Source organism: Pyrgilauda ruficollis, unplaced genomic scaffold (assembly GCF_017590135.1).
Source record: "Pyrgilauda ruficollis isolate IOZ18807 unplaced genomic scaffold, ASM1759013v1 scaffold63, whole genome shotgun sequence".
Lineage (NCBI taxonomy): Eukaryota > Metazoa > Chordata > Aves > Passeriformes > Passeridae > Pyrgilauda > Pyrgilauda ruficollis.
In genome coordinates, this window is record NW_024528044.1 from 1,789,455 (window position 1) to 1,801,952 (window position 12,498).

The following is a 12,498-nucleotide window of genomic DNA, read 5'->3' on the forward strand; positions in this document are numbered from 1 at the left end:
TGGGCACACTGAAAGTAAATTCCCATTCAGACAGAGAGGAATGTGCAGTGCGTATCACTGGAGCATGGAAAGATAACTTGAGGGTGACAAGGATAAAACATAACAGAACAGTATTAATTCACAGTTAACTCGAGTGCCTTCAAAAGAAAATATTAATTTTGCCTTTGAGGATCTTTGGTCTAATGAACTTTACTTCAGCCATTAGAGAAGGACTTGTAATTAGAAGTGGTTTACGGCACCAAGATGCTCTCAGCTGCAACACCCCAACTCTTTCTTATTCCCTCCCTCAAGGGCCTTTTATTTCCAGTTCAGTGAGCTGGGGAGGGAGTCCCTGTAGGGACTGGAACTGGGAAAAGGAGATGCATCTTCTGTAGGAGTGTGGAAAACAAAGGCTTCTTAGAGTGGCTATTTCTGAGTCACTGGAAACAAGGACTCCTTATTTCAGTGGGCTAAGACAAAAGGGCATCTGTATTACGTGTTGGGTGCGAGGGAAGAAAGAGAAAATGGCCACCCACGACTCATGACAATTCCCTCCCAGAGCATCTACTGTCCTAGTTCTGCAGAATCACTCTTCTATATATAGCTAAAAAGCCTCAAGCCAGCTCTGCTTATAACAAATCTACACAGGCAAGCAACACCTGGTGCTTTGTATTCTGTCAGCAACACATAAATAGTCTTTTCAACTAAAACTATATACATTTTAAATTTTAAATTATTTAGCAAAAAAGAACTGTAAATCGTGATTCTACATCAAAAAGCAAAGATAATATGTAACACTCCACTTACCTATGCTCCATGAGACACATCATTCCTATTTTAAAAACAAAGCTCAGCTAGACCTTTTCTGGGAAATCACTTCAAGTGTGTTTATAAAATGACCTTACTATATTCATTACTTCTAGAAAACAAATAAAACCTCCTAAAATAATGGAAACATAAGTTTAAAAATAGAAATAAAATACTATTGTGTCATATAAATGTATTTTGAAGCAAAACCATCGATAGCTAACACATTTTCTTCTCAAAAGAGGAATACAATTTTGTTTTTCCTCCAAATACTTTTTTTTTTTTCATGCCTACCTTTAATTACTGCTACTTTAGGGTAAACCACAATCATCCAGATTGGTGGATTCATCATTTATCAGACAGCACTGTATTTAGAACACAATTATCTTACATATTACAAAAAATGTGGTTTAATATACATGTTTGTATTGCTTCATGGATATTCTGTGGAGCTGGAATTCTGGGGCACACAGTAAGAATTCACTTGTTTTAGGAAGAAACAGAAACCTCACCCCAGAAGTGTTCAGTGGGGCTATGAGCAACTGGTCTGGTAGAAGATGATCCTAACCATTGGAGGGAGTTGGAAACATATGATCTTAAAGGTTCCTTCCAAACTAAGCCATTCCGTGATTAGAGGAAATAAAGTTATTTATTTCAAAGAAATAGAGGTTTGGCCATGGAAATCTTCACTTTAGCACAACAAAATATTCCTCAGACTAACTACGTTGTATTTCTAAAATGTAGTATTTTTAACATGTGCATCCCAAATACATGCTGTAAGGGAAAGATGCCAACACTTCTTAGTTTCAAAAGCTTTTGAAACTTTAAACACAAACCAAACTTCTTTAGAAAATCCATACTGAAAGTCAAAGAGAGTAACCTTTGAAATTAATCACCCACTCAATTTTTTTTTATTATTTTCATTTAGATTTGACACTCTTTTTATATAGAGTTGTAACTTATTTGTACACTGTTTATGGCTATTTCCACAGAAATATAGAATCCTGGACTGTTCAGCATTTTTTTGAATTTGTTTTACAAAATTTTTAATTCTAGCACAGTCTGAAAGAAAGAGCTACCCCAATGATAGTATGGTATCAGAACTTTATTGCTGGTGAGCATTTGAATGTGAAGTTGGTTCAGCTTAAAAATAGAATGTCTATTTTCTACATTACTCCAGCAAATTACCAAGTCCTGAAAGTGAAGTTAATTTTTTTTCCCCATGTGGTACTAACATTATAAAATAGGGCTTAATTCTAACCAATGACCTCTTTCATGCCTATGAAATACAAAAGTCACTTTTGTACTGAAATATTTTCATGTTTACTAATTTTTAAACTAATTACTAGTTTAGCATAAGAATTATGATCTTCACTTTGAAATCTGGACTTTACTAATCTGATTTAATTTCTGCATGCCTTCAAATCCATAATGATTATCATAACAGAGGATGTTGCTAATAGCATGTAGGGAGTAAATTCAGTACATACCTCATAGCCAGGGCTGACAGGAGACTGACAGGTAGTTGGAAAGAAGAAAAAACAGAACAAAGAAATAAGGGGGAGAAAAAGACAGAAAATAATGTTATTTTAGAAGCAAGCATGAATGTGGGATCATATTATATACTCTCATTCTTTTTTACAGCATAAATGCTTAAGAACTGCATTTGAGCTGAGACATATAAAAATCTGCGTTGCATTGTATCCTCCTAGTTCTACTTTGTTTTTAGGATTTCTGTTGATGAGTTTTACACTACTAAGTTAAGAATCAAAAGAAGATTTTATTCTTCGGAGGTAGATTTTTAAGCTGTACTCAAATACAGTCCCCATTCAATTTTCAGCTCAAATGAAATGTTTTACTGGCTGAAAACATTTATACCCAAACTGAAACTGTTCCTGTACATGGTGGTGCCCTATGCAAGGATAATTAAAATATAGGTACATTTTGCATGATTCCACATTATCCTGCCTCAAAGATGTTTAGACTACAAAATTTCTTAAGATGGGGCATAACTTATTCACTCTATACATTCTTCCAGAGAGCAGGCTTACATGCTGTGTCTCCTATCAGGTGCACACAACATGAACAAAAAAAAAGAAGAAACAACTCAGTTTGATAATTATATCTATCAAAGATCCCCAGGAATTATTCTTTCTCAACTACTCTGACTACATGCTAATTAGGGGTAAAATATATTTACTTTAGTCCTACTTGGAGAACTGATAGATATAACAGAGATTATATTTTGTTAGCAGTGATTCAACACATCTATATTAGTAATGAATGGTACACTTTTATGAACAAAGTTGATGTTTTTCAGTATATTCACACAGACTGTAGAAAAATGAAAGACATTCCAAAGTGCATGGTTTGACTGGCATCACCATATAAACTGCCATAAAGCTTATCTCATAAGCACTGCAGAAGAATTGAGTCCAAAGGACAGATCTGGCACATGAGAACTGACAAAGCTTATGGCACTTTAAAAATGCAGGGTGGGAGGGCAGGAATGGAAATACATTTAAAGGGAAAACACTAAACAGAAAAAAAGACAAATAGAAGCCGTGTGTGAGAGCATTTCTGAAAACCTGGTAAATGATACCAGAACTTAATGAAATAAAATTGAGATAAGAAAACTATTTAATTTCTCCAGGCCCATCCCATTACCTACTGCAAATATATTTTCTTTGGGCGTGCACATGTGTGAGCATGTGTGATGTTCTGAATCATCAACACAGGGACACCAATGTTTACGAGGTCTCAGAAGTATAGCCTGCAGTATAGGTGACACTTACTGCATCTCTTCACTGGCAGTTTTAATGCTGTCAAACATTTTGAAATATATAGCTTTGCAGTACAGGTATTTTGTATAAGAATGTGTCAGCAAACTACATAGTCATATAATTGAAAATGTTTTCAAATTAAAAAATTTTTGCTACTTTTTAACTGTACAGTGAAGTGAATATTTATAGACGGTATACCAGGATGCTCAGTCATACAATTTTTTAAACAAAATTTTTTTCAAAGAGTGAGATCAGAATTAGGGCTAGTCTTCCTCAAAATTTTCTGTCTTGGCCCAAGCAATTTCTGAAACAACCTGCTGAGAATTATGATTAATCCGTAAACATTTGTTGCTGTAGTTTGCAGAACTTAAGCACCTTACTCATTTATGCAGCTTTTCAATTAAAAATACAGATTCATAATGTTAACCTTAATTTCCAAGTAGCTTTAGACTAATGATAATCAGTAGCATAAGTACATAATTATGGTTCATAGATGGTACTGCATCTAACACCATGTCTACATAATTTGCAATAGTGTCCTTTTAGTATGTCAGGTTTAATAAGTTTAATATTCTAATTGGGAGGAAAACAGGATAATTGTTGTGTGTGCTTATAAATTCTTTCCTCTCTTTTAAACTTTAAGGTTTTCAAAACCTTCACTTAGGAGTGGATTCATTTATACACTGTGTAAAATCTTAACTATTCAAATATATTATGACCATGAGTGCTAAAAAGAACAAACATGCTAAAAATAGAAAATAGGTATCATTGTCATTTACTCCAATCAGCATTTTGCTTTCATTTCAGAAAACTAATATATAAATTAATATACAAGCATACCACATATTTACATGCTTTTGCATATACTGTACATCTATATATACCTGTACACGTCTAAATACAGACATATAAATACATTCACCACAAAGAGCCATTTAAGGATCTAATGGAGATTTCTCCTGCTTTCTTCTGAACACCCAGAAATATGCTGAATACACAGGCTCCAACTAATTAACGACAGACTTGACTGTGACAGACACTCAGTTTAGTGCTGTGGAGTCTGGGTCACAGTGCTCTAATGAGGTGAATTTCCTATTTAATAAGCCAAGGGAAATAACGGTCCAATAAAGAAGAAATTCAACATCTAGTTCCAGAAGAGATTCCTCAAGATCCAACTACTTATATTAGCATGGGTGGCAGTTTTAGGCCTTAAAAATAACCTAATTCTTGACAAATGAGGAGACTCCTGGGAGTATCAGAAGTGACACATACCTTAAACCCACATACCTTAAGCTGGTGACCTCCCTTTTACGTCAAGATGCCTTCTCCTAATTTATAATTTACATACCACCCTCCTCTGTAGTCTGTAACAGGCAAAACCAGATTCTATAGCACTAAATATCATTGTTTCTCAGCTCCTCCCATGGCCTCTACAGCTAGGGAATCCCATACCAGAAGGGCTTCATCCGACACGCTGGGTGAGGGCTCTGCAGAAACTGTCCGAATGGTGCTGGCTCCTGTGAGGGACACATTTGACAGGCGTCTTTTCCGTACACCACTGCAGTTGTTAGGAATTTTGAATGCACATCTCTTATGGTAGTTCAGACCACATCCTGAAAAGAGAAATTTAAAAGCATCGTATTATAGTTTACTACTAAAAAAAGCAAGTAATTTTGGATTTTTCAAAAACAACACAAATTCATAACATTGGCCTTAATTTTGACAAAACTTTTCCCTCTACCCTGCTCTTTTAGACAAGCAAATTGTTAGAGAGATAATGTTATCAGCTCCAGATAGATATATCTACAACCAGTGGCTTTTCTCTGACTTTTCAAAATCTATGGTCTCAAAGTGCAGGAAAATTCCATGACAAGCACTTGGAAGGTAAGGAAGTTTCACTGCAAATGGTATATTCTATTGGATTTAGTCTACCAGAAGTCAAATAGGTGTGGCAAGTGAGAAAACTTAGCTATTACAACTTCATATGGATTGACAGTAACTTCAGTTAAATAATTTGCAATACAGATATTTGTTAAATAATACTGCAATACAAAATGAGACACAGGCTCATTAAAAATTGTAAGGGGAGAGTAAGATATGCAGCCTTTTCTTAAAGCTACATATCAACCGAAGTTTTTTACACTCAAGATTACAGAGCCATATCTAAGATGCCCCAGAGCAGTCAAAAGGATAAGTTCTTTAATCAGTTAGTTCCTTTGACAGTTCTTACTGTCTCTTAACTAATTTAAAAGCACTAAACACAACATACAGAAGTAGAGTGGAAAAGTCTCTTCTTTAGACTGAAAAATTACATCTCACTGCAGCTTACCTTCACATTTGAGTCCCTGACGCACCAGCCCCCAGAGCATCTCTCCACAATGGTCACAGAAGGCTGGAGCCCGATATGAATGAACAAACAGAGCATGGGGCCGGATTTGGAAGTCTTCAAATGTAGCAGAAGCTATAGCAGTAAGATCATACAAAAAATTAATGTAAATTAAAAGTAACCTAACCACTGTTCTTCACTTATTAGGTACTTCACCGAAGAACAATGCAAAACTCCTTTTGGCCACTATGATGGTGAGCCTTGAATTTGGAACTGTTCACTGAATAATATTTTGAAGATAAAAAGAGTGATGATATACCTTCATACTACAATGACCACTGGAAAAAACATAAAGCAGCGTTTACAAACCTGCAGCAATAACATCTCTGACAACATTTTTCCAATCAAACACGAGAGTATAACAGCATATCAACATATACCAAAATTGTCACAGTTCAATAAAATGTCAGAAATTTTTCAAAATACTCATTTACAGGCTTTACTCACTATACCTGGAAGGTGTATGTACATAAAATGAACTGTACACATCCAGAAAATAAATACAGCAAGGTTTTTTTGACAAATGAAAGTGCATCTAAAATAGTCTGTTTCTGCTGATAACTTGGTATAATTAATTCAGCAGCCTATGTTGGTATCAGTGAACTGATCACTCAAGTTAAAAACATATATTACAGCTTAAAAACAAAACATGTAATGATATACCCAAATTTCATTAGAGAAAAAAACTTTGCAGGGCAACCTGGAAGATGGCTGTGCATTTTTTACGAAATTACATGAGCCTGCAACTGGTGTAACAACTGCAAAAGTTAGAGGGGCTAGTTAAAGGCAAGATTGCAAACTTTAAAAATAACTAACTTAAATGTTTTTAAAACTGTAATACAGAGACAGCCAGTACCATAACACTTTGAAAAACAGACTTAAACGAAATATTTTCCCTTTTCTTATTAACTATCTTAAACGTATGCCAGATAGTCTAAAGAAATATCTGTCAAATGTTGTTATATACTAATCACATATGCAAACATTTGATCTCATTCAGACTGCCATTTAAACAAGTTATTTGTGTGCTTACTCTTCACAGATATCAGGATGAATGCAAAAGGTATGTAGGCATTTAACATTAATACATTCCTGATTTGCAACTGACAGAAAGAAGGAAAGAAAGAGAGGAAAAAACCCAAACCAAACAAAAAAACCCACAAAAAACAAAACAAAACAAAAAAAAAAAAAAAAAAAAAAAAACAACCCCCCCAAAAAAACAACAAAAAAGAAAAAAAAAACACCCAAAACCAAAACAACCCTTCCTCCACCCAGCCCTGTTTTTTAATGGTTCAATTCAGAGGAATTCCCAAAAGATCCAAATACCCTGGCTTGCTCCTAGTCTACTAATGAAAAGAGAACCAAAAATCTGCATACCGATCAAGAAAACATTTTAAACTAACAAGAGCAGGGTACCAATAAAGACTTATGCCCTGGTATCAGTTGCTTCTCTGCAAAAACCTGCTCTTTTCCAAAATTTCCACAGAAAAATAAGTTTCTAGTCTCAACCAGTCTTGAGATCTATTAACAAAAGTATTTAGAATAACATCCCAAAAGTAGGATCTGATGATTCCAATCATATCAAACTTCACTTTTTCAAAATGTTTTTACTAGAACAATGCAAATCATTTAACAGTTCATTTATTTCAGGATTTCCTTTTCTTCTCATGGTATTATATCACAAAAAGCTATATTACAAAAGTTTACTTAATTCATAACACTAGGACTTCATAAAAGTCCAACATATTAGAAATATCCTGAAACTACATTAAGTAGTTTTTCATTTATCTAAAAATGTTAGGTAAGGCATATTTTTCACTCAACAGCTTTCAAACATTTGTTCAAATATATTATTTTTCTATTTTTTTCCATACTATGGAGGCCAAATTCACTGTTCAGACAATGCCCACCCTGTAATGACAATGCTCTCCTTGGTCTACTAGAAAACACAGCTCATCACAGAATGGGGCTGGGTCTGAAGATATCACAGTGGGTCTTCTGGTCCAACTTCCCTGCTCAATCAGGGTCATCCTAGAGCACATGGCACAGGATTGCTCCAGATGGCTCTTGAATATCTCTGGTGGGAGACTCCACAGTCTCTCTGTGCAATCTGTTCCGCTGCTTGGTCACTTGCACAGTAAAGAAGTTCTTCCTTATATTCAGGTGGAACTTCCCATGCATCAGTTTTTGTGCATCACCTCTTGTCCTATTGCTGGCTCCAGCTTCTTGACACACTCCCTTCAGAACACATTTTAGATGTTGAACAGATTTCTTGTGATTTTACTTTAGGATTTAGAGTGAATCATCTTTTTGTGGACACTGGCAGATGTTTTTCTGCACTTCCAACTAAATCAAAGAATATGTTATTGAAATAAAAATATACATTTGTATACTTCACTTGTACAAAGAGAACACAATACAGGCATATTAACTTCCCTCTTTAATTTTGTATTGAAGATAGGAATTCAGACAACACCTTCCCAGGAGATCACTGATCTGTGAAATTCAAGAAGGATTTCTTTTCCGGGGCCTCTATTATCACCAGCATGCAGCCACAGGAAGAAAAGTTGTCACAGTCAGGCAGCAGACACCTCTCTGGTCCTACCACATATGGGTACCAATTGAGCTGTGATAGGTCAGCAGCTGGATAAAATCAAATTATAGACGGAAATCATACTGACCCTTGATAATTTACTTCCTCTGCTCTAGCCTGATCTATGAAATCATGATATATATGTGAAGACATGGTCTTCAGCATTTTGGAAACTCCAGTCACATAACACACTACAATATGCTACGACATCTGCTCAGGAATTCAACTATAAACATATCACTAAGCCTTCCCATCTCTCCACTTGTCTCCTTCAGACCTTCCATCTAGAGTTTCAAGCCTCATCTCTTCAATTCCAGACTTTTGTTCATGGATTTTGCATAGCATATTTACCTACAGCTTTATGAAGAATATTGTGATTTACATCTCTGATTCTTTGCAAATGAAATGATCATGGAAAAGATACGTATGCATGTATGTAGGAGCCTTTTCAAGGATACGGACCAAAACTGGAACACTATGCCCTACCAGCTTCCAACAGAACTGCAATGTGCTTTTCTTTGCCACTGTCTCTACCTTAAATTTGCGTGTGGCAATATAAAATCAAGAAGCTGATGGAAACAAGACACCCAGTGAGTATGCACTTCTCTCCTACGAGAAGACAAGGAAGACTATTATTAACACCCTCAAGACACGATAGCCGTGAATTTTGATAACATATATGTGAATTTTAGAGATGTGAACTTTTTGTTTATAAAAATAGAATTTCCTGAGGTTGTTTCTAGAAGTATACAAGTAACAACCAAACCACTATTAAAACAAGGGATATGTACAATAAAAACAGTCTACATCTCAATCTAGCAAAGAATTTATGTATCTAAGTTCATGACAATTGCACTTTATAACCTAACATTATACCTGTATTCAAGTTCTGTTTTGAATCAATGATGCTTACTAAATTGGAAGACTGGAGAGGAGTTGCACATTGACTTACTGGGTAGTTTTACAAGTAGTATGAACAGTGCACCAAAACCACAAATAGCCTAATAAAAATCAGTAACTCAGTTAACTGCAATTAGTTTAATAATTTAGATAATGGGTTAAAAATATATTTTCTTGAAATAGCTTTAAAAAACTGGGGATTATGGGAAGTATATATAATTTGCCCTGTAGAAGCAAATCTGACATCAAAATCTCACATGAGTAGTTTTGCCTTAGGAAGTGATTTATAAATTAGGTCCTCTTTTCAAACTTCTTCCTACCATCTAGTCAGTCAACTTTTTTTTAAATTACATGTCTAGGAAGCCTTTCATATAGCCATTAACATTCAAAGCTTTAACCTTCAGAATATTCCTATTATTCACTGAAAAAAATCCCAAAAATCAAAGCCCTGCTGATGAAGAGAAAGATATATATATTTTTTCCAACCTAAATTGAGGCCTTTCTTGGTAACAAAAACTTTCTGTAATCAGGCTACCCCTTTGCTTTGGCAGAGCACTGATGGAGTGAAGACAATTTTGTGGCTGTATATAAAATTGTGCTGTAAAAAAAGGGAGACCTCCAAATATGGCTATAAGCACATCCTAAAAAACTTAATTACTCTGCAGAAAAGTTTGTAATTTTATGTTCTTAATATGATACCATTACACTGTTAACTCTCAGATTACCTTATCATCATAGACTTAAGCTTTCCTAGTATCACCAAAACACAGGCATTGAGACTGCAACAGTTTTGACAAGACTATTTCATCGGGTCTATTAATGACTTGGCTGTTAATGGCTAGTACTCCTTGTTCTGGGCTTGGTAGCAGACCGGTCATTCAGCACAGCTGGAAAGTAAAACATTGCAAGTCAGAGAGGCAAGGTCTTGCATTCAGAAAGAGGCAAATTATTTACTTCACCATTTTGTGTTCCAAGTCCAAACGCACTCTGAACTATAAGCAGAAGTGAGATCCTGCTATTATCAGTAACAGAGCTTCACATAATGGCCACTGTCATCTTGCATCCATGCCTCTCACAGCAGAAGAAACCATCAATCACAAAACTAGCAGTATCTTGCAGCTACAAAAAGCAGGCATTCTCCTGCTACCTTCTCCCATTTGGAATGCATTTAAGAGTAATGTATTCTGTTGAGTTCCCTCAGGCATTTGTAACTTGACTCCTTACTTACAAGAAGTGCTGGCATCCATCACTTAAAAATTTAATATAACTCACAACTATACACTACTAAACTTCAGGCACTGGTTAAACAATAACAATTAATGGCTGAATATACAGCTCAGCTGGACTAAGAGAAAGGAAACTATTTTATTCTTTTCAATGTTCCAATCCTGGCAATCAAATACAGTTTGAGTTTCCAGAGTCTCATTTAAGTTTGCAGAGTTTTGGCAGTTCATACAGGTCAAAGACTCCATATCTGATCTCCATCCTAAAATCTGAATTAAAAACTAAACTAACCACTTCCTAAAATCTATACATGCGCAAATTTATAATCATTCTGTTTCTTTATTTGTTCAGCTTTGAAGTAGGGAAACTTCAATATGGAAAATTTGAATCCTTTCTGGATATGAATGTGAGTATTTTACCACTCTAGATTTTACACACAGGGAAAATCCTTCTAATACAAAAAAATTTAATTTTGTTTTCTTTACCTATTATTGCTTTATCCCAATGCTTTATGTAAAACCAGTTCTAATTAGGAATGCTAAATTGACATTCAGGTAGGAGGTGTGGACAGAAGGAGAGATACATTTTCAGAACTGAATTTGGAACTCTTGAGCAGAAGCCTGCTACTTTCTAAATGCAACTGGTACAAGCTAACTGCAATTTTTAATGACACCCAGACTAATCAAAAGCTGCATGTCCTCAATCCTCCAGTGACAGAGATACATAAACTGAATCACCTGCTACAAGGCTGATGACATGCTGTGCTGCTGAACCTGGACTATTTAATTTGGAAACATAAGCTTAGGTGTCCAGAAAGCCATGGAAAAGGAAAAGAGAGGTCCCAACAAGAAACAGTAATGACAGAAAGAAGAGTACAATGCTGGAAATAGGAGAAGATCCCAGAGATCAGAAAGAGATGGAGGCCAGAGAACCTCCACCATAATTTTTATCAATGATGCCCAAGGCTGGTAGCTGCAAGTGGTGGCACAGCATGAACAAACAAGACTTTGTGCCCAGCCTTCCTTGGCCAGCAGCTACCTCCTTCCTGAGAGGGGCAGTGGGAAGCTGGAAAGTGTAAGGCTGAGAAGACAGCAAATGAGCCAGCATGGGAGGCATCCAAGGAAGGCTCTCACCTCTCTTCCTCTTCAGTCCCAGTATCCAGATTCACTACGGGCTGTTGTTTGCACTGTCTCATCAGTGACCTGAGATTTAAGTAATAAACTGAAGGGAACAATAAACCATTTGCAAGCATTTTGTCCAGTGCTAGCTCAGAATTTTAAGGAGTGATAATAAAAGATTAACATTTATGAGTCAATGTGTTTGATTCATCTGTACACTCTGAATTTTTGAAGTTCAATTTTTAGGTACTTCTATTTATTTGTGAATGATTTCACAGTTTCAAATCTACAAACTATATAGCCCACTACGTTTAAGTTCATTTGAAATCCCATCACACTATTCCTTCATTATGGATTTACCCATTTCTCACTCAAGTGGAAAAAACAGCAATACCTTACTTCACAGCTTCAGGCCCTGCTAATCACAAAACATTGCAAAGGTATCAATTTAGCATAGGAAATAAAAATTAAATACTCTGCAGGTTTATTAGAGCTATTGATGCAGTGTTTAAAATTGATTCTGACTACTGGCATTAAGGAGAAACCCAAAATGGAAAAAAAAAAAAAAAAAAAAAGCTCTTGCTCCTTTTCCATGCTCTGAATGATCTAAATTATTATCTTCAAGTAAATGCTGTGAGTCCTTTACATTTTTATTTCCTCTGATTTTTTTTATGATCTTCACAGTTATTTTCCAAGGATTCTGAAAAA

At 35.5% G+C, this 12,498-nt stretch overlaps 1 protein-coding gene across 3 annotated transcripts in view; it reads right to left on the bottom strand.

Annotated features, from left to right (window-relative positions):
• Window positions 1-12,498, bottom strand: part of PRKD1 (protein kinase D1) — a 115,991-nt gene that overhangs the window by 37,273 nt on the left and 66,220 nt on the right. The window contains exons 1-4 of one of the 3 annotated variants that reach the window (XM_041484115.1): window positions 10,174-10,319; window positions 5,899-6,030; window positions 5,022-5,182; window positions 2,277-2,300 (exon numbers count right to left, since the gene is read on the bottom strand). In XM_041484115.1, coding sequence (XP_041340049.1) covers window positions 2,277-2,300; window positions 5,022-5,182; window positions 5,899-5,938 — 225 coding nt within the window. In that variant the 5' untranslated portion in view covers window positions 5,939-6,030; window positions 10,174-10,319. Of the gene's footprint in view, window positions 1-2,276; window positions 2,301-5,021; window positions 5,183-5,898; window positions 6,031-10,173; window positions 10,320-12,498 lie in introns of those variants that run through there. The other 2 variants (XM_041484112.1, XM_041484113.1) reach the window with 2 other exon arrangements.